At 40.9% G+C, this 21,813-nt stretch overlaps 1 protein-coding gene across 6 annotated transcripts in view; it reads left to right on the plus strand.

Annotated features, from left to right (window-relative positions):
• Positions 1 to 21,813, plus strand: part of grm8b (glutamate receptor, metabotropic 8b) — a 92,270-nt gene that overhangs the window by 56,846 nt on the left and 13,611 nt on the right. For all 6 annotated transcript variants that reach the window (XM_077007283.1, XM_077007284.1, XM_077007288.1 and 3 more), the window contains 4 exons: positions 7,780 to 7,915; positions 8,519 to 8,673; positions 8,945 to 9,082; positions 17,751 to 17,951. In XM_077007283.1, the coding sequence (XP_076863398.1) occupies positions 7,780 to 7,915; positions 8,519 to 8,673; positions 8,945 to 9,082; positions 17,751 to 17,951 (630 nt within the window). The remainder of the gene's footprint in view (positions 1 to 7,779; positions 7,916 to 8,518; positions 8,674 to 8,944; positions 9,083 to 17,750; positions 17,952 to 21,813) is intronic.

Below are 21,813 nucleotides of genomic sequence, written 5' to 3' on the forward strand. Positions count from 1 at the left end.
ATTTAATATTGCTTAAACAGGAACATTTGACATGTTGAGGTGGATCAGGCTGGTATGTAAGCTGCAGGAAAACACTCCCTTTTATTAAGGGTAGGACCTGATCTTTTAATATTGTCTTGTGTCATTTGATAAGCAGTGAAACAATAATACATGATATGTTAGTGTTATGAATCACATGTGAAGTCCACTTGCCATCCCTTTATGCATTTCCATTCAGTTCAGCACCATTTCTATATTAAGAATTTGCCTTATTCTGTACTCCGACCTGCTGATATCACTTGACAGTTTCAGCCACCCAAAGTTCCAGACAGAATACATGCCCCCTTTAAATAACTCCATTGCTGAGTGTATCACAGAAATGCATTTTCACTACAAAAGTCTAATTTCCTCACCAAAAACATCTTTCAGCAGCAATTAGCTGTGAGAGGTTGATCAGAAACGGCAGGTTGGGGAACATCTTTGTCAGAGGTGCTAACTCACCGCCACTCCACTTCAAAGGTGGGTGCCAGTCTTGCTTAGGTAATACTGGGAGTTATGGTGGTACAATCTGAAAAAAGGCTTCGAGCAGATACCTGCTGTAAACACAGCTCAGTGTTATGACTGGGGAAGGGAATGTAGACTACGTCTGCTAATTCTGTCATTTCCTAGAAAAGGAAAGACTGGAAGAAATGCATTATCCCTGTGCTGGATGCCAGGATGATATATATATATATATATATATATATATATATATATATATATATATATATATATATATATATATATATATATATATATATATATATATATATATATGATTTAGTCATTTAGTAATTAAAGTGTAGGCTATGCTATGTTCATTATAAAACACTTGTATCTGAATATTTTACAATGTGGAAAGTTCTAGTTGGTAGAGGAATATTTGTTTCATTTCTTTGAATGCCCTTGTTTTTATTTGTCTTTTTTCGCATCCACAGTGTGGTGGGTGTGTTTGTGTGCTGGCTGGCGCAGAAGTGAATTGCCGTTGCTGTTGTGTGTACCATAAAGCCTCTGCTCCTGTGTTGTTTACCATACCATGCCTTTAGTGAGCTAGCCAGTTTGCTCACTCCTGAGAACCAGGAGAGGTTGTGCTGTCGCATTTGCTTGGGTGAAAATATTTCCATACTGTGAAAGTGCTGTGAATATCAAGCCAACATGTTCAATGGATCAGAATGACACCTAAAAGTATGTGAGACATTTGCTGCTTTGGCATGTATTGACATGCGGATTCAGTTCATTGTGCCGAAATATTTGGCTTCTTGTTGCCGTGTGTCAGATACTGAATGCTGACAGAACTAAGATGTAGGAGCACATCTTCAGTTAGTCATAATGGGTGTGAAAGCTGTCTATTAAAAATGAAAATTGCATACATTTTTCCAACCAAAATGTCTCAACTTGTACATCATTTTTAGTGACCTGACAAATACAAATGCATGTAATTGCTGTGTGGTGCTGGGATGGAAAATCAATAATATTCATCATTAATATTCATCAATAATATTCATTTTTAATATACAAACTGATGTAGTACAGCGTGCCCCACTACCCCAGTAGTCTGACCATTGTATCTGTATTATCCAGCCCTACAGATGTTACTCTGCTGCTTGCTATCCGACTCTCAGACAGCACAATAAGTTACATTTTGGTTTTGTGTCAAAGGTTTGATGATTGAATAAGAATAAAATCAGAGTATTAATTAGTGTGTTGTCCTTCTCAAACCTCTGACTCTTCAGTGAGACACAAGCATTTGTCTATTTAATTACTGTGCACTGTGGCATGATGAATCTGTCTTCTAATTACACCACCCCATAATGTAATTTAGTACAAATGTGGCTTATGGAAATCTAGCTTATGCAATTGTTTGTTCAGGAGTGTGGAAATAGAATTTTGCTCAGGCTGATATTTTGTGTCTTGTAGGAAACCCAGCACAAGCATACTTTACCTCTGCCCAGAAGGGTTCACACCCTGGGACGTTTCTGTTTCAGAGTGTTGGTAGTGCGCTCCTGGCCACGACATATATGCTGACAAAGAACAGCATGCCCCAAGCACTGCTGTAGAAGTTGTGATGATGGCAGCACAGAGACATGTGTCACTGTCACTTTTATAGACTTCAGCTGCACATGCAGATTTCATACCAAGAAAACAAAAGAAAACAAACAAACAAAAAAGTACAAAAGTGATGTCTAACAATAGCCCTTAACAGTTTGAAACTTTTTGTGTGGACTGGAATATGCATATTATTATGAAAATGCAATTGTGAGGTCTCATTCAGTTATTGAGTACTTAAACAAAATTTTGTTGCTTGTTTGCATATAGGATCTTGTTCAGACTAGTGGAGGAGTGACGGTCTTAAACCAGTAATCTGAGCCAAGTGTGTGGGTGAAATGCACATGGACGGAAATTACCCAGAGAATATCCCAATAATCAGTAGCTCATTCTCAGCCCATTCATAGAATCAGATCATAAAGATAAGTTGCCATTTGCCCAACAAATCTCAAAGCACCCAATCACACGTCCTTGTCATACCTAACCCACACATTACAGGAGTATAGTAATATGCAATAACCACTGAGACAGCAAAAGAAAACACAGAAATTTAGAGAACATGTAAAAGTTGCCAAACACTCAGACTGGCCCCCATCCTTAAAAGGCCATTGCTGAGGCATAATCACTGACTGTGTTTGGAAAAGTGCAACCACTGATGTAGAAGCAAGGCCAAGCATGCAGGAAAAATGGAGCTACTGCAGCTGTTCATTAAATGGCCTGTAACAAGGAAGCATAAGCTTCAGGGAGATGAGTGTTGGAGGCTGAGAGAGGAGAGCTAATGTTGTAATGGGGTGCTAGGGAGATGATGGAGGGTTATTACGGGCTCTTATTTAACACTGAAGATTGCCCTGTCTCCAAATCGAATGATATTTACTCAAATTTTCCAACAAAGCTTCAGAGACAGTCTGGGAAGAAATGGAGAAAGATGGTAATGAAGAGTGTGTGAATGTGCTGTTGTCTGTTCAAGTTGAGCAGAACATGTCAATCTAATCTAACAATGACATATTCAAAGTGCATCTATATTTTATAACTCTGCCGTTACTTTCTGTGCCTCATTTACTCTACTTTATTGAACAATTATTTATACAGACATAGCATTTTTTCTCAATTTCTTAGATGCATTTCTTGAAACGGTGACCCCTTTCTCAGCATTCTAAGAGCACTTTCTGCAACAGTAAAAGCATTGCTCACAACACTGTATCACCCATCCAAAAGAACCTTAAACACTCCAGACCTTCACTTCATACAACAAAACACACAAAGTCAATCACTACAAACACGGTTATCAAACATAGATTACTCTTTTATCATTGCAAATTGCAAATACTGATATAATACATGCTAAATATGAATCAGAATTTGACTGATTACACCAGTCACACAAATATGGAAAATCCTTTTAGTTCCCATATCTGTCTGGCAATAGTAATATTGAGTATTGATATTAAGAATAAACACGCAACGTTACATTGAAAAGGCAGGTGTGTAAAAGTTGCTGCTAGTAATGGTACGTCTTGAATTCATGCTTTCCGAGACACAGAGGACAAAACCTTCTTATAGGTTGCAGCCAACTGCTGTCCTCATCTGTGATGTCCCAAAACCAGCATTCACAGCCTCAAGTAATGGCATCTGATTATGGGGCTGGTGATCATACGTCTTCACCTCCATGCTGAGAAGAATTCCTCAATAGGGTTGAGGGTTGGTGATTACGATGGCAGGATCTCCACTGACAGTTGTGGGTGGGCATCAGACCATTCCTGACAAGATTAGAGTGGTGAAACCTGACATTGTTCCAAATTACCGCATAGTTTGGCAAGTCATGTCTCAGCACTACCGTTTCATTCTCACGTATGAGAGTAGTGTAAAGGCCGACAAGAAATCGAGACTACGTTCTGTGTAGTAAGGGTCAGTGGTTGGTGGAGGATATTGTTTTCTGTTAAAGCAACACACAACGTCACATTGCTCACACATTAGCCTGGCACATTCACAGTAGCCTGTTGACCTATGAATGCTTCTGACTCGATATTTGACTTTGTTCAGACTGAATCCTACTTCATTCAAAAACACAAATGCTCTCACTTACCTCTATCTACATCACTCTGTAAGCCACACAAATACAAGACAGTGGAGGATTCGTCTTATAACATTATGTTAATACAGGGACAATATACAATATTCTATACATTCTTACTTGGTCTGAATGTATATTCAGACATATTGAAAGAAAGGGTGTTTTTGTGAGGTTTTACCTGTACATACAAGTATCTCAGCTGCTTGACTCATTATTTCTTAAAAAAAAAAAAACTCTGCACAGCTGTTTCATTCATAGTGGTCCTCCTGAGAACTTCACGGTAGAGAAGCTCACATGATGTTATAGGAGATGATGTCATCTTGTACTACAAATCTGAGTTGCTCAAAGTGTAACGGCATTGTTCACTCTTCACATGCTGATTATTTGTCTGTAACCAATTTCCTGCTCCATGTCACAGATTAATTTACAACTTGCATTACTTGCTTTGACAGCAGTGGCACAGAAGGAGCGAGAGGTGATGGGATGTTAAGAGAATCTTTATTCTCCGTGTAGCTCAACTCAAGCGAGCTGGCAATGCAGCACAAACGTGGAAGTGCAAGTGCTTGAGTGCAGGCACAGGTGCTTGAGTGCAGGCACAGGTGCTTGAGTGAAGGCACAGGTGCTTGAGTGAAGGCACAGGTGCTTGAGTGAAGGCACAGGTGCTTGAGTGAAGGCACAGGCGCTTGAGTGCAGGCACAGGCGCTTGAGTGCAGGCACAGACGTTTGAGTGCAGGCACAGACGTTTGAGTGCAGGCACAGGTGCTTGAGTGCAGGCACAGTCGCTTGAGTGCAGGCACATACGTTTGAGTACAGGCACAGACGTTTGAGTGCAGGCACAGGCGCTTGAGTGCAGGCACAGGGGCTTGAGTGAAGGCACAGGGGCTTGAGTGAAGGCACAGGCGCTTGAGTGCAGGCACAGGCGCTTGAGTGAAGGCACAGGCGCTTGAGTGAAGGCACAGGCGCTTGAGTGCAGGCACAGGTGCTTGAGTGAAGGCACAGGCGCTTGAGTGAAGGCACAGGCGCTTGAGTGCAGGCACAGACGTTTGAGTGCAGGCACAGACGTTTGAGTGCAGGCACAGGCGCTTGAGTGCAGGCACAGGCGCTTGAGTGCAGGCACAGGCGCTTGAGTGCAGGCACAGGCGCTTGAGTGCAGGCACAGTCGCTTGAGTGCAGGCACATACGTTTGAGTGAAGGCACAGGCGCTTGAGTGCAGGCACAGGCGCTTGAGTGCAGGCACAGGGGCTTGAGTGCAGGCACAGGGGCTTGAGTGCAGGCACAGGGGCTTGAGTGCAGGCACAGGCGCTTGAGTGAAGGCACAGGCGCTTGAGTGCAGGCACAGGCGCTTGAGTGCAGGCACAGGCGCTTGAGTGAAGGCACAGGCGCTTGAGTGCAGGCACAGGTGCTTGAGATCAGGCACAGGCGCTTGAGTGCAGGCACATACGTTTGAGTGCAGGCACAGGCGCTTGAGTGAAGGCACAGGCGCTTGAGTGAAGGCACAGGCGCTTGAGTGCAGGCACAGGCGCTTGAGTGGTCCTCCAGGTGCAGGATGACTGGCAATGCCCCCCACCAATGGCAGGTACATGTAGGCTTTAATAATAGAGGAGAACAAAGGGGGCAAACAAGGAGCAGGTGTGTGCAATGTACTAATAAGTGGGAGATAGGGAGGAGGGCAGGTGTGTGTGGGCGTGTGTGTGAGAATGAGTGGGTGTGTGTGTGAGAATGAGTGGGTGTGTGTGTGGGCGTGTGTGTGAGAATGAGTGGGTGTGTGTGTGAGAATGAGTGGGTGTGTGTGTGGGCGTGTGTGTGAGAATGAGTGGGTGTGTGTGTGGGCGTGTGTGTGAGAATGAGTGGGTGTGTGTGTGGGCGTGTGTGTGAGAATGAGTGGGTGTGTGTGTGGGCGTGTGTGTGAGAATGAGTGGGTGTGTGTGTGGGCGTGTGTGTGGGCGTGTGTGTGAGAATGAGTGGGTGTGTGAGTGGGTGTGTGTGTGGGCGTGTGTGTGGGCGTGTGTGTGAGAATGAGTGGGTGTGTGTGTGGGCGTGTGTGTGAGAATGAGTGGGTGTGTGTGTGGGCGTGTGTGTGAGAATGAGTGGGTGTGTGTGTGGGCGTGTGTGTGGGCGTGTGTGTAAGAATGAGTGGGTGTGTGTGTGGGCGTGTGTGTGAGAATGAGTGGGTGTGTGTGTGGGCGTGTGTGTGAGAATGAGTGGGTGTGTGTGTGGGCGTGTGTGTGAGAATGAGTGGGTGTGTGTGTGGGCGTGTGTGTGAGAATGAGTGGGTGTGTGTGTGGGCGTGTGTGTGAGAATGAGTGGGCGTGTGTGTGAGAATGAGTGGGCGTGTGTGTGGGCGTGTGTGTGAGAATGAGTGGGCGTGTGTGTGGGCGTGTGTGTGAGAATGAGTGGGTGTGTGTGTGGGCGTGCGTGTGAGAATGAGTGGGTGTGTGTGTGGGCGTGCGTGTGAGAATGAGTGGGTGTGTGTGTGGGCGTGTGTGTGAGAATGAGTGGGTGTGTGTGTGGGCGTGTGTGTGAGAATGAGTGGGTGTGTGTGTGAGAATGAGTGGGTGTGTCCCTCATGTAAGTGAAATTCTCAGATTAATTTTAAATCACATGCTTTAACTTTGGAATACATGCACATCGAATTACTGAATCAGAATCATATTATTTTTTTAAGTGGTTCATTTTACTATGAGAGTCAAATGTTTGAAACCTACTACATATATTTGAACTATAATGAAAAAACTATAGTCTATACACTTCTCATCATTTAGCACCGGTTGAAATCCTGCAAGAATATGTGTGAAGTTAATACCTTTTTTTTCCCAAAAGAATGAAGTACTCCCTTAATTATTATATATAGGCACAAGAATAGAAAAATAGCTTTCTCACAATGTCAGCATGGGTTAATCAGCTATGAATAATATACATGCACGTGCACATGTTGAATACAGATAATCAACACTCTGTGAAAGTAAACTCTAATGAACTCGATCAAAATACATTTTGCATACATATTCCAAATGTCCATGTAGTAGAAGAGAAGATAGTTAGGTTGATTGGGGTTTGTAGTCCATATTTGGAAGACTCTTTTGTTGAATGCTATATGAATTTAAGGATATATGTGATTTTTCTCTGTGCTGTATATTAAAGAAATCATGCTCTTTGTGAATTGCATTAGAACGAGTAAACAAGATGAGAAACACCTCAGGCAAGATATCATTTGAATCTCAACAATTATTTCTCTGTACATAGAAAGTATAACCAGGAAGGCTTATTCTTCTATTGCTGTACCTACTTTGTATGCAAAGTGTTCTTGCTGTAAGGAAATCAGACTCTAAGGCTCCCTCCCTGTTCTCTTTCCAAACCTCTCACATCTCCCTTATCTCTCTTTGACTTTCTCACTCTGTTTCTTCCTTTTCTCCTGTCTGTATCCGTCACTCTCTGTGCTTCTCATACTTTCATTCTCACACATTTTCATTCTCAACATCCCATTATCTCCTTTTCTTTCTTCCTCCCACACTGCCTCGCATTCCTGTCTTGTGTCTCCATTCTCACTTCTCTGTGCACACCGTTCCTTCCATCTCTCTCTCTCTCTCTCTCTCTCTCTCTCTCTCTCACTCCTCATTGTCTCCCTCCTGCTCCCCCTCTCCCAGGTGGTGTATGTATTGCACAATCTCTGAAGATCCCCAGAGAGCCCAGGCCAGGAGAGTTTGACAAGATCATCTTGCGCCTGCTGGAAACTCCAAATGCTCGCGCCGTCATCATGTTTGCAAATGAGGACGACATCAGGTCTGTTGGCCAATTACAGTTTTTCTTACCCATAGCAAAGATAAGCTTGTTGTCCTGTACCTGTAGGTTTTCTAAGAGGCCACATGCAAACAATATTTTCATCTGCTGAGGTGTCATCTGCTGACTATAGAGCCTTGAGTGTAGTCCTATAGAACAATTAGAAATTGATGCCATTTCATGATTCCTAAAGAATTTTATATTTTGTATGCATAATACATAATCCAAATTAAGGATACAATAACCAGCCATCAACTGGTACAAAGACACAAAATATATAGACAGACAAACGACCCTTGAGTGTCTGGTTCCCTAATGGGTCACACCCCCGAAGATGGACGAACACATCACAACAACAGGACATCCTGAAATACCACCATTGCTGACCAGGGCAGCCAGCAGGGGGCCTCCGTAGCGTGAAAGTATCTCCACTGTAGACTGGCCAGCAAACAGTTTTAGACATGATCATAAATTATTATGTACCTAAAATCTATTTAGATCATTTCTTGTCTCAATAACAAATACAAATTGCTTAAAATTATTTGTGTAAACAAAGTACATATTAAGTTCTGGTATACAGTATGCCTGTATCTGATTATTTTACAGACGTGTACTTGATGCTGCTAAGCGAAACAATCAGACAGGCCATTTCCTCTGGGTGGGATCTGACAGCTGGGGTTCAAAGATCTCCCCTGTCGTCCAGCAGGAGAAAGTAGCAGAGGGAGCGATCACCATCCTGCCTAAAAGAGCTTCTGTTGATGGTACACGGTGCTGCAGGTCTAATTAACTCAAATCGCACAAAAATTACAGTACCTCTGCCACCAACCACTCTTTATAAATTATGCTCTCCATAAAGCAATAGCACTCTGTTGTGACTGTAACTGCTTTATGAGTTACTCTTTATGATTACAGGGTTACAGTGTAATAAGTGCCACAGTTTTAATGTGTGATCATTTTTCTCTCATGACACCGAAAACATTGCGCTTCTTTCCTCAGAGAAACATTACTGTCTCTCCTCATGCCCTTCCCCAGCTTTTGACAGATACTTCAGAAGCCGCTCGCTTTCCAACAACCGAAGGAATGTGTGGTTTGCAGAATTCTGGGAAGAGAACTTTGGATGCAAGCTGGGCATGCATGGCAAACGTCTCGGCAGTCCTAAGAAGTGCACAGGTATGAACACACACATGTGGCATTACGCAGGTATGAACACACATGTGGCATTACGCAGGTATGAACACACATGTGGCATTACACAGGTATGAACACATCCACGTGGCATTACGCAGGTATGAACACGTCCACGTGGCATTACGCAGGTATGAACATCGTACTCATATTACACATACAGGAACAGATCACACATACAGGAACAGATCATCCTCACACCCCATTTAGTTCTTTCAGTTGAAAGTTTTCTTGCTTATATGATGAGTCTTCTCAGGTTGTGATATTTGTCACATCGAGAGTATCAAAGAGTGCCGGGAGTCTAATTGCAGAACTCATTAAAAGTATATAGCAACTTTAAACAATAATTTCACTTAACCTTGCCCTTGTATTGGAAGAGTTGTGTTACTCTTCACAGAGCAATGAAGTATTCACGTGCACAGATGCTGTTTGAACATGGTCCAATATTTGGCAGCAATGACCGGTATTACAGCCAGAACCCATTAGGCTGTAATTGAAGGCCTGAAGTTGCCAGAGTAGTTGTCCAGGTTCAGACATATGAGGGGTGAGTTGGTCCTTCAACTCAAATAAAGCCAAATACAGCTACAACTCAGATGTCAATAATTTGCTAAAGCTTTGATTATGCCCATTAATTTTATGAATTATCTGTGAAAAATGTTGCCTTATTAACTATGTAAGGCAAGTATTTAAATGTGTGAAACTGGCAGACAGCAAGTAGACATGAGCAGTTGTTTAATATGGAAACATGATACAGGCAAAAACTGTAAATTTTGATTGACTAACCCAGTTCACTAGGGCTATCCCATTTACAGATCTGAAAGTCAAATCACTCTTGAGATGCACTGATTAAGCAAGAATTTTTCTGCGTGTTGTGTATGCTTTTTAAAGAAATTATTTTAAACATTGTGCTCCAGTGCTTTATTCATTCTCACTGTGTTTTATCAGTAGTAAGAAGTCTTGTTGTGTAACAGTACAGTAGGGTGTTCCTCAGGGGTCTGTTCTAGGGCCTGTTCTTTTTGGGCTATTATATGCTGCTTTTTGGGCATATTATTAGAACAGCCAGAACCTATTATTAAAGTGGTTTGGGAAGAATTCATTTTTGCATTCTTGCTAAAGTTTTACTTTTTCTTGTCTATTTATTTATTTTACTTTTATGTATTGTAGCATCAGTGCAGAATAGTCATGAAAAACCACTTATACTCTGTGGAGGTTTCAAAGGTTCTTTTAGTTACCAGCAAACACAACAAAATGGACTGAAGTTGTCAGGGAAAGGGGGGACAAGATAAACAAAACCCACGAGCAGATGAGGAGGGTCCTATGTGCCAGCTGAACTACTAGCCATGGCATTCACTCAGTCCAACTACCAAAAACAGCAACGGCATCTAATTAAACATTTAATTGAACCAAATCAATCTGTGGGGAAGTATAAGGCGGGAGACCTTTTCACTGTCGACTATAGTCCATGGAAGCCAGCATGGTACTCTTAGTTAATTATGTTGCAGTGTGACAGTTGTGTTCAATTTGTATTTTTACATTGTTAATTATTCTACTTGTTTGAAATAGCTTGTTCTTGTTTCCTGTGGTAGGGTTTTGTTTTTGTCCCATGTTCTCGTGATTGTTCTTGATACTCTCTAGTGCTTTGAATTCTACATCAGTGTTATAAATAAAATGCATTATTATTGTTGTTGTTTAGACAAGTGGGATCCTTTCATACGTAGACTTCACACTGACCTTCTTAGTGTCAGTTTTGTACAGCCAAAAGAGCTGAGTGGAAATAGCCTTTTTTTCTCTCCTAACCCTACTTGTTCACACTCAGTAGCTCATATACACAACTTGCTGAATAGTGAACTTTCCCCCTCTTTGTTTAACACTGAACCACCAGGCCTCCCCCTCCCTCTCCTGTTTATGTCACATGGGTAGAGCCGCAGAGAGCAAACGGACGTTTGGGTCTCTTTTGTGAATGCATGGTTATTGTTCTGGCACAGTTATTTGACATAATGAGAATAATTACATAGCTGTAGATGAAGCACATCAGTCCATTACGCGCTCTCGCTCTCTCTGTGCCTTTTTCTTTTTTCTCTCTTCTCTCTTTTTCTTTCCGAGTAGCCACCCATTGCTCACGGATGCTTCTTTCACCAGCATGCTGACAGATTCTCTGAATATTATTATATTTCCTTTAAGAAGGAGAGAGGGAAGGGATTATTAAAGTGGCAAAAACAAGCTCTTTTGTCTCCTTGTCATATAACAAAAACACTGAAAACACAGTGAAAGCCAGGATGAGGCTGTGCAACAGAAAACACACACACACACACACACACACACACACACACACACACGTCCTCAGATACATACACATATAAGAATTTTCAGCAGAGTGCTACTGTGTGCTGACTACAGTGTCCTCGAGTCTACTGTAGAGTGTAATCCTAGCTGATACTGAGGCTTTTCCAGAACACAGCCGTTTTGATCTAATCCTCCAGGATCATGTCGCACAAATAAAAGTGCGTTTTAAAAATGTGCAGTGATAGGTGACAGGAACACAGTTTGAGATGTGGAATTTGTTAAGACTGCAAATACTGAGACAAGCAGCTGTGGCTTAAATTGATTTGATCACACTGTGTTTTAGGAGAGCTGAATAGATGTGTTATCAGAGCCTGTATGTTTGTAGAGTAATCATACAGCAGGACAAACAGCTGATTCAGCATGACCTCTGCTCTGTATCCAGGGAGCAAGAGGGACAGAGAGAGAGAGAGAGAGAGAGAGAGAGAGAGAGAGAGAGAGAGAGAGAGAGAGAATGTGCAGACAGACAGAGAGAGGGGGAAGAGGGAGGGAGAAGTTCACCCATACATATGAGGTTAACCCTTTGAGATGCTGACTTGCTTGTTTGTCGTTGGTCCCCAGGCCCAGTCTCTGTATATGTCTGCTGCTTGTGTTTGTGTGCCTGCTGGTGCAATCGTATCACTTATCATATATATATAAAAGTTGTCACAGTGCAAATACAAACTTTTTTGGTCAGATGACAATATGTGCTTCCGTAGGTAAACCCTATGCCTGATGATATCTTAATGGTGCGTAATTTGGCATCTTGCCATATTCATCATACTGCATTTTTTTAATTTATTCAAGTTAATGTCCTAACCAAGACTGCAGAAGCATCACAAGAAATATTAGCATTATGTCCATTTCAGGTATGATTTACTTATTTTACTTTTTGTTGTTTTTGCAAGTTGGGGGGGGGGGGGGCAATAAACTGAATGCATGTATAAGCAATAAAGGAGAAGTTAAGCAGGATAAGATTGTGTAGTAATAGGATTACTATGCAGGAGCAGGAAAAGGTCCATAACGCAAAGCTAATAACGCAGCAGTAATGGAGACGGCCTGAGGCTCCAGACACAGCGGGCCACGTCTTCACCACTGTGAACAAACCTGCTGGAGCTCAGTGTAGCATGCTGGGACATCAGGCTGCACCTGCAGCAGCACCCATAGCAACCGGAGGCGGGGCTCAACGCATGTGGTATAAATCAGTGGAACTTCAGACCGTGCAATATCATTTATCTTTAGCCTTGCTGCGTGCCAGGTTGTACAATAAAGAATTCCTGACAATGGCCCCACAGTGCCAGGAAAAGGTGGCGGTTTGCTTGGGTCATCCATCCGCATCACCTTCTTCTCTGTGTTCCACACACATGGAAATGTAGTCATGTAAACCAAAGCAGTCATGGAGGTGTTATGCATTGAAAAGGCGCCGTTTATGTACAAAAGCCTTCCCCACAATCTATTTGTTTTAAGCATTATTTAGGAAGGCCAATGTAAAAGAATTGAATGTCCTGATTTGTACCTCAGATTGTCATGACTTTAAAGGAATGAGCAGACTTATGGTTCCACATAACCACATCACTGGAGATCACGTAGTAGTGACTCCTTTAGAAAATATACAGGCATGCTTGAGACACTCATTATCCTTCTCTTAATCCCCATGTAAAATGCCTGCAACTGTTAAGTAGCATTCATTATTTAAGATAACATTAAATAAAAAAAATCTATTTGTGTCATTTAAATCATTTAAATCTGACACAAGGAATGTACTGTATGCTGATTTCAGATCAGATGTATTTACAGAGACACTCTAAATGCCGCTAACTGACATGGTTTTGTCGACACCCTATAATTGTACCCTTGGCAATTGGGGTCATCGGTACAGTTTCGGTCACTGGTTAAATTTTACGATAGCTCGTTCCTTCATTCAGCAACACAGCTTGTACTTTACTGAGTAGTAATTACACTCTAGTGAAAACTCAGTGGACACTGAATTCATTGTCAAACAATTAATTTGAGAGTTTAATAATTACTTTGAATGAGCTGTTTGCTTATCGTCTGAGCTCAAAAAGTGAGGCCACATGAAGACTGCAGTAGCCTTATACAGATTGATCTAGAACAATATCTGACCCTTTTTAAGCACTTGCAAAAACAAAGCAGTGCTGTAATACTGAGCAGAAAAAAAACACAGAAAGGAGAAACCCGCCCACAAGGTTTCCCATGCAGCGGAATAAATGCTGGCAAAAATTAATTCATTTGCACTTCTTTGCAAGTTCAGTTTTAGCAGTTTCCGACCCTAAAAGTGCTTCAGTGTTATGCTTAGAACCCGGAAATCACATCAAATAAACCGTACCACAAGTTTGTTCTGCTGTTGATTAATATTATTCAGTCAGCTGGGGACAAACTGGAAGCTCGGAAAGTGAGAACAACAGCAGGAAACAATTAAGAGCAAAGCTGTTTATTTTAATGCAAAAATTCCATGCTTGGCATAAAAGTTTTTAGCCCCTTAGCTACATAAAATAGCAAAGAGACTCATTACCGCATCTATGCCATCTTCTCAAGCTGCAACAGTAATGTTCCGGTTCCTTGGAATGGTATCTGACCATTTCTTCCAGAATCATGAAGACTGAGATGAGATTAGTACAATTCCTTTAAGGCAATCTCCAGTACTGTATGAATTATTATACCTTCTAGCACATCCATTAAAGGTTTGTGTATCTGAATAATTGACCAAAGATCACACTTTAGCTTAGAGAATGCCAGAGGCTATGACCTTGCCTCATGAAGGGGAAGAGATGTGAATGCATCTATTCATCTTCTGTGTCTGTGAGATAATACACTAGGGTCACAGCAAGTTGGACAGGGGTTATAAATATTTGATTTGAGGTTTATGCACCATCGAGCATTATTTCTGCATCGCAGGGTAGCCGTTTGTTTAGGAGCTATTAACGTTGTCTTCGCACATTGAGGCTAATGGTCAGAAACGCTTATACAAATGCTCAGAAATGGACTTGGACCTGTTTGAAAGTTTGCATTTGGCACTAGGCATACGCAGCCTATTTTAATGGGACATATCCTGCTCTCACTATCATGATTCACACCATTTCCATATCACAGGCATCTAAACAAAAAAAAATGTGCCTGTGGTGTTTTTCACTCTGCTTCTGGTGCTGGTGACCTGTCCTGCCTCTAATGGCCCTTTGCCCTTTATTTGAGAGCAAAATGGGTGTCGGGGGAAGAACTGTTAGTGAGCCAAAGATGACTGAGAAGAAGTGGAGACCACTCAAAGGCATTTTGTAAAGCACGTCGTTTTGTGGTGTTTTTCATGGAAATGACAAAACTGCAAAAAATGCTTGTTGTTCAGCATCTTCTGTCAGTTACAAATAAGTTTGATGGTTCACTCCCCTTATATTCTCTAAACTCACTAGAATTATCGCAACAAATTGAGCCATGGAGAAACTGTCAAATTATGCAGGAACCATGCAGGAAACACCTCTAGCTCTCATCTCCCATACGCTGTTGGATGCTGAGCTTATGTAGCCGCCATGCTGAAAGTGATGGTGATATTCCCTACTCATTTCCTGACTACATGACTAAGTATGAAACATCAACATTAGTAGTTAAAGAAACTGTGTAATTTTACCAGACATCCTGCATAATGAAATCTTGATACTCAGTCTTTAACGCCTTTATATATTGTTAAGACAGAAAGCCCCAAGTGTGAGATCTTTATTAGCTACTTCAGAAACATTTCCATATGCTGATAGTTGTCCTGTGGGCAGCTGCCCACCCTTCCATGAAGCAGGCTAATATTGCTGTCCTTTTCACACTCAAATGTGCTGATCTGATTTCTATTTTCGCTAAATTGTAAAACGAGGGAAAACGAAATATATATGGAAGCACAATATACACCGGCCTGAACCTTCCTTCATTAACAGTCACTCCATCTCATAATTACAAATTTGCTTGGTTATGGCCACTGTAAATATTTAATGTTGTAATGTAGAAAGTGGGGATTTCATTAATAGAGCTCTACAATTGTCAGTTACTATATGTCGATATCAGTCAAAACTGCTGTCTAAGCGCCATTATAGACATCATAATCAGTAGGGGCAAGCCTCTTAAACAAGAAGCCAGCTAACAAAACCAAGCTTGTCTAAATGAGTCAATAGTATGCGCAGGAGATTATGAAAATATTTCATGGCTTGACAGCCATTGATAGGATTCATGAATGTTAGCCAAGCACAGAGTAATTAAGATGGTATGTCCATCAGGTTCCCAGAGCAGTTCAGCCAGTGAACACATTTTTTGTCCAGACAGCAGATCACAGTTTGTTCCACGTTGCATTTTTGCACTCTGTCCTTGTCCTTTCTTTTCTTCAGCTTGTATATGAATCTTGAAATGTGCCTCTGCCTGCCCTTAACAGATCATCCACAACAACTGTTCATCCGGTCAGCTCGGTGTGCGACACTCGGGAGTGACTGTGTGCATTTGTTCAGTATGTTCACATTTCTGCAGAAAGCAGGAGACATTTTGTGCTGTTTCCTCCTTTGGTGTGGTGCCTACATGGCCTTCACTAACATATCTTAAAGCAGCGAGAAATGTTCATTTATTTCATCTTGGGTCATTGTTTCTGCTTATTTTATGTCATGATAATTGGAGGCTTTGATAATCACTGTGCTCTCCAGATCCACATAAGTGGGGATGCATGGATGTACTTGACTCTCTCTGCACAGTGATTCATCTGACTATTTAAAAGCTTTTAGCAAACAATTCATTCACTCACTGATGTAATGCATCTAACAAATCTTTTGAATATGCTGAGAACAATATGAAAAGTACATCAGCTAATAGTGATCATTCAAATGCCAATTAGTTACCTACCAATGAAGATACCATTGCAATCTTGAAATCCTCAAAATCAGCCCAGATTTGCTTGTCATCCTATGGTCTGAATCTGATAAACTGGTCCATATTTATGTTAAACAACTGTCTATACCAGTCCATTAATGGAAAAGGATTTAATGCTATTAGGAGACAGTGTGCATAAGAGCCACCTCTTGCGTTCTTATCTTTATTAATCACATCATAAAACATGATCTGCTGAATTAATTGGTAATTTATCTGTTTTTGTATTTAATTTTGGAAGCGTGTTTGTGTGTTCTCTCCAGTGAAAGAAACAAAACCAATGTGATGCTCCCACAGGTGTCCATGAGGGCAAATTGAGTTTCCCTCTCTAACTGAAGACTAATTGAGATCCTGCATTTAATGATTATGCTGTATGTCATGTGTAATTCAACTCTTCACTCATTTAGACAAAAGATCTAGTCTCTTTTATATCCGACAACTAAACCATTTCTTAGCAGGCAATACCATAAGACTAAGTTGCTGCTTTTTATTTAATACTTGAAAAAGTCAGCATCATAGCCAGCTAACTTTGTAATAGTACAGACTTTAAAACACTGACAGTAATTTTCATCTCCAACAGCAATAGACAGAGTGTTCTTCTATCATGGCATTCTCATAACGTCTGCAAGACAGTAGGAAAAATATTCCCATATTTATTGAAAGTGCAAATCAGATGGCAGAAATTATTCCTTATATTTTCATAGGGTAGAATATAGGATCTCTGAGGCCTCTGGAAAATGTCAGGTTTGATCGGGTATTTGAGAGCTGCAGCACTTTTGGCTGGGTGTAGGGCTCACTGAGGTCTGAACAGAGATTGAGTAATGGTGTATAATATCAGTTTGGGCTCACAGCTTTAGGCCATATAAAAGTAAACTGAAAACTAGGATACGTCTTGTCTAAGATGAGTAAATACAATACTTGTATGTATTACATTATGTTAGGTAAATATCTTTTTGGGGTGAGATACAGGACAAAGTTGAATGTACATTTATTACTGCTTGTGTTTGTTTTACTAGCTCACATTTAACCTCTCGATGTTATGAACTAACAAGTTAAAACACAGATGTCTGTCACTGCATTTCACTCACAAGATCACAAGTGCACATTCAGTGTGTGAAAGTGTGTCTTAACCTGATAATGCCAGCATGTTTTTCAGTTTCAGACATTAAGCAGAGACTTTTATCTTACTTTATTTTAACACTCAAAAGTCAGATGGTTTATTTAAAAATAAAAGATGAAATTAGCAAAAACGAGAAGAACGTTAAAAGTGTGACAAGTGTGTTTTACCCAATCTTATACATTTAAAGGAGCTTAAGAGAGAACAAGAAAACTATTTTCATAATACACTTCAAAAGAAACCCTTCCACTTAAAATCAATTTATGATTGATTAAAATGCTGACAACTAAATCCTGTTTCCTTCCTTGGCATTAGGCTTGGAGAAAATTGGCCGAGACTCCAGCTATGAGCAGGAGGGGAAAGTCCAGTTTGTTATGGATGCTGTGTATGCCATGGCCCACGCGCTTCACCGCATGCATCGGGACTTGTGCTCGGGATACCCGGGACTCTGTCCACGCATGAGCAGCGTTGACGGCAAAGAGCTGCTGGGTTACATCCGCAACGTTAGCTTTAATGGTGAGTATATCCTCCGCAGCTATGAACGTCCACTCCCTCTCCTTCGCCGCTAACCACTGACGGACAGATTTTGAGGAAACCCTATATTAGTGTTATTAATATTTAAAAAGTATCCACACCTGGTAGTTATCAGCAAATTCAAATTGGTTTTATAGAACTTTCCTTCCGCTATGATACAGTATTGTTTACAAAGTTCCTGTATGTTTATTATTTCTTTACTCTCTCTTTACTGTGGATTGTATTGAGGAACATCTTGAATATCTGCTGTGTTCCCCCTGTGTTCTTCTTTGTGTCTTTGTTTCTGACCAGACATCACTTTCCTTTTTCCTTTCCTTTTTTAACGCACCCATGAATTCATGCCATGGAGACAATTAATTATAAATTACAATTACATTGTCCCACACTTCAAGACAAAAAAGATAGTATTCTGAAATGTATTGATTTGAGATTTTTGTCTCTTTTTCCTATCTCTTTTCCATCATGCTGTTCTCACCATGTAGCCCCTTCACTAACACTGCACCGGTCAGGGCTGCCAACCATGTCACCATGTCAAGTGTTGGATTAAAAAATTTCTCACCACAAAGAGCCAATCACCTTTTTCTGCATTACTGTAGAATTGGCCTGTATACAAAATGTTCTATCATCACCTGCAGCTTCTTACACTGTTACCTTTCAACTTATTTCACAACCATCTTCATTTTCGCTCCATAAAGCATTCTACTCTGGACCAGATGAAAGGTCAAATAGGCCTGACAGAGCAACTTAATCTCTTTTTATTCTGCATAGATTTCTCTTTTTACAAAGATTTCTATCTTCACAGTGCTTTGACTCAAGGGTTAGGGCTTTCTTTCTTCAACATTCTTTTTGAACTTTTAGCAAAGACAGCTTCAGTCACAGAGCATAAGAGAACACATTCATATTTCCTTCCTCTCTGTGCTATTGAGGTGTGTACACTGCCTCGATGGGCCATTTAGACATTCAACTGCGTATTGTGATATGCAGTAATATGCTCTGGTACATTGGCTTAATGTCTGTTTATATGGTAGTAAATTAGCACACTATCTTACATATTTGTATATATAAATCTATTATTAGTTTATTATCTATTTATTATTTATTACATATTTCTACACTCCCGTGCTGGAAGTATTAGCTTAACTGTTTATATTCTGTGTGTTTATTTTAATAATGCTGTAGTTATTGCAATCGCTTCAATTTTATTGTAGCCCGCCCCTGTATCTGTTGTGGTTTATCAAGCCAAGCTGCTGTAATGCCTCAGATTCCCTCTAGGGATCAATACAGTCTTATGTTATCTTATGTTATCTCTTTTTACTATCATTTCAGAGATCTGTAAGACTTTATAGATATTTCTATAATGCCTTTTTATAGGTGTCATTTGGTGAGACACTCCAATCTGTATATTTATTTTGCTCATTCATTACTGTATACTGTCTGGTTAAAATATTTCAAAAATATTGCATTTATACATCCAATACTGCAAAAAGATTGAACATTTGCTTTCTAAATAATAAAACATCAATGGGTATTACATACAGGGGCGCAGATGGCACTGGGGACGGGGGGGACATGTCCCCTCCAGATTTATATTGACCCCATCCGAAATCTAGCATCTACAAGCATAAACATATATATTGTACAGCTTGGTCCCCCTCACTTCAGAATTTCCATCTGCGCCGATGATTACATATGCAGCAATATTACAACATTTCAATACATTTGCATTGTAGTGCAATTGCATACAATTGTACAGCTTTAGAAAACTCTTTCTTAGCAGTTTGAATTCAAGCGGTATGATCTCATAGTCATGTCCATGTTTTCCAGAGATTATCATTGCTCCGCCTGTCTCATCCACTCCTTATGTTGTATTTCACACCTTTGTGTTGAAGCATATCGGCACTTCACAGATTCATTATACATAAATACAACATGTTTCCCTGACTTCTCTCGCTGCTTCCAGCACATAACACCTGAGCATAAAATTAGAATACCCATCTCACCTTTGAGGGTGTGAAGGCAAATTTGGAAGAAGAATTTCACAGGCTTTTCAGAGCAGAACTGCCTTCACTGTTTGATTGCACACTTCAGCCTAATGAATACGAAGATGTGGTTTGAAGGGTTTTTGCTTCTGAAAAATAACATCACATTGAGCATGAATGTGTCTATGGGTAGCACTGTAATCTCTGTTCACTCAAACATCAGTAAGTTGCTGCCGCTTTTGCTTATTAAAATTCATGTTCTGTTACAATCATGCCACTGTGGAAAATTTATTTTTCTTTTACCTCATTTGCAAAAATGTGGACTGTAAATTAAATACACGTGTGCATCTGTATGTTTGTATGTATGTCTGTGTGTCTGAGAGAGAGAGAGAGAGAGCAAAACAGTGTACAGTTGTTGCACAGCTTCTGAAAATGTGAAAGTTTTTGCTCTGTCCCAACGTAAATCACTCCTTGATTGACCCTTGATTGTGTTTGCGTATCTACAAAAGTTGTTATGCCATGCCATCTTTCTGCGAGTGGTTAAAGAGTCTCTCATCAAGTGGTTAATAAACAGAGCAAATTAGAAGGTCCAGTGTAGCATCTAACCCGCCATGTCCGTCTCCAAATTGTGATGAGTACTGCCACCTGTGGGCAATCGACAACTCACCCACATTAACACGCTCCAATGCCATCATGCACGTGTTTTTATTTTTATACTTGTGTTGGGATGCTGAGAGAACGCTGTGTTTGCCATTGATGGTGAGATTAAATGTGCTTTGGTATTCCTGTGTTATCCTGTGTGCTTGTAGCCTCATTGCTCACATACTCAGAGGTCATGTTCAGTATGTTCAATGAGATAAAAACCCTTTATGGGAAAGAGAGGACAGTGCTGTGAATGTAGGATGTTAGTGGAGCTGGGATTTCTGCCCAGAGGCTTAGCTGAACAACAAAATGTTATATGGGATAAAACTCTTTATTTAGTGATAAACAGAAAAAAACAAGCCATAATTGCATCAGGCACTCTCAACAGCAAGCAATTGATCCCACTACTGACCTGGAAAGATTCTATTCCACTGTTTGGTCCTCCGTCGATATTCTCCCAATTAGCCACAAGATAAGACATAAGTAAATGATTAAGCAGCTGTAAAATGGCTGAATAAATGCTAGGCTGTGCAAATATCCTCTGTTCACCCGGTGCACGTGTGTAGGGCACTGATTGTCTTTAAAAGAAGAGAGGGATCAATACCTGGAGATGCATCAAATAAAACAAAGATGTCAAGCAGTCGTGCCTCCGCACTCATTTGTGCAGCCTGTCTAGGTGAACACCATCACTGTCTCAGACAGATTCAGTGAAATGCACATTAATTAGTTGGCCAATTAACTTCTTGACAACAGCTCTGGCTGATGTACTCAAGGGGACGGTTCTCCGGTATCAAACATTTGACCCTTAAGTAAAGCATTCATAAAGACTTCTTGATGTGGGGGTTTGAGGTCTGGGAGCAACCGTTTTCATAAACACAACACACCTCTTTAATCTCCCAAAAGGGATTTTCCCAAAGGAACAAACTAGTCTTGCCTCAAGCTATGAGCTATTATAGTAGTATTATAAAAGCTGTAATAGAATAGATTGCACTGTAGTGCTTTTCTGCCTGCTCATTTGCATTTACCTAGAAGCGTCTAGCTAACTTTTCTCTCTTTGTGACTGAGGTCTTGGGAAACGGGAAAGGAGACCTTAGCCAACACTTTTCTTTTCATATTCAGACATCTTTGCTTTCTTTTGAGTACTCTTTCTCAATGCTGGCATGCATATAACTTCCCAGATAACATGATATTAAGAACCCCCGGCCCTGTAAAAAGGGCCCAGA

This window comes from Brachyhypopomus gauderio, chromosome 5, assembly GCF_052324685.1.
Source record: "Brachyhypopomus gauderio isolate BG-103 chromosome 5, BGAUD_0.2, whole genome shotgun sequence".
Taxonomy (NCBI): domain Eukaryota; kingdom Metazoa; phylum Chordata; class Actinopteri; order Gymnotiformes; family Hypopomidae; genus Brachyhypopomus; species Brachyhypopomus gauderio.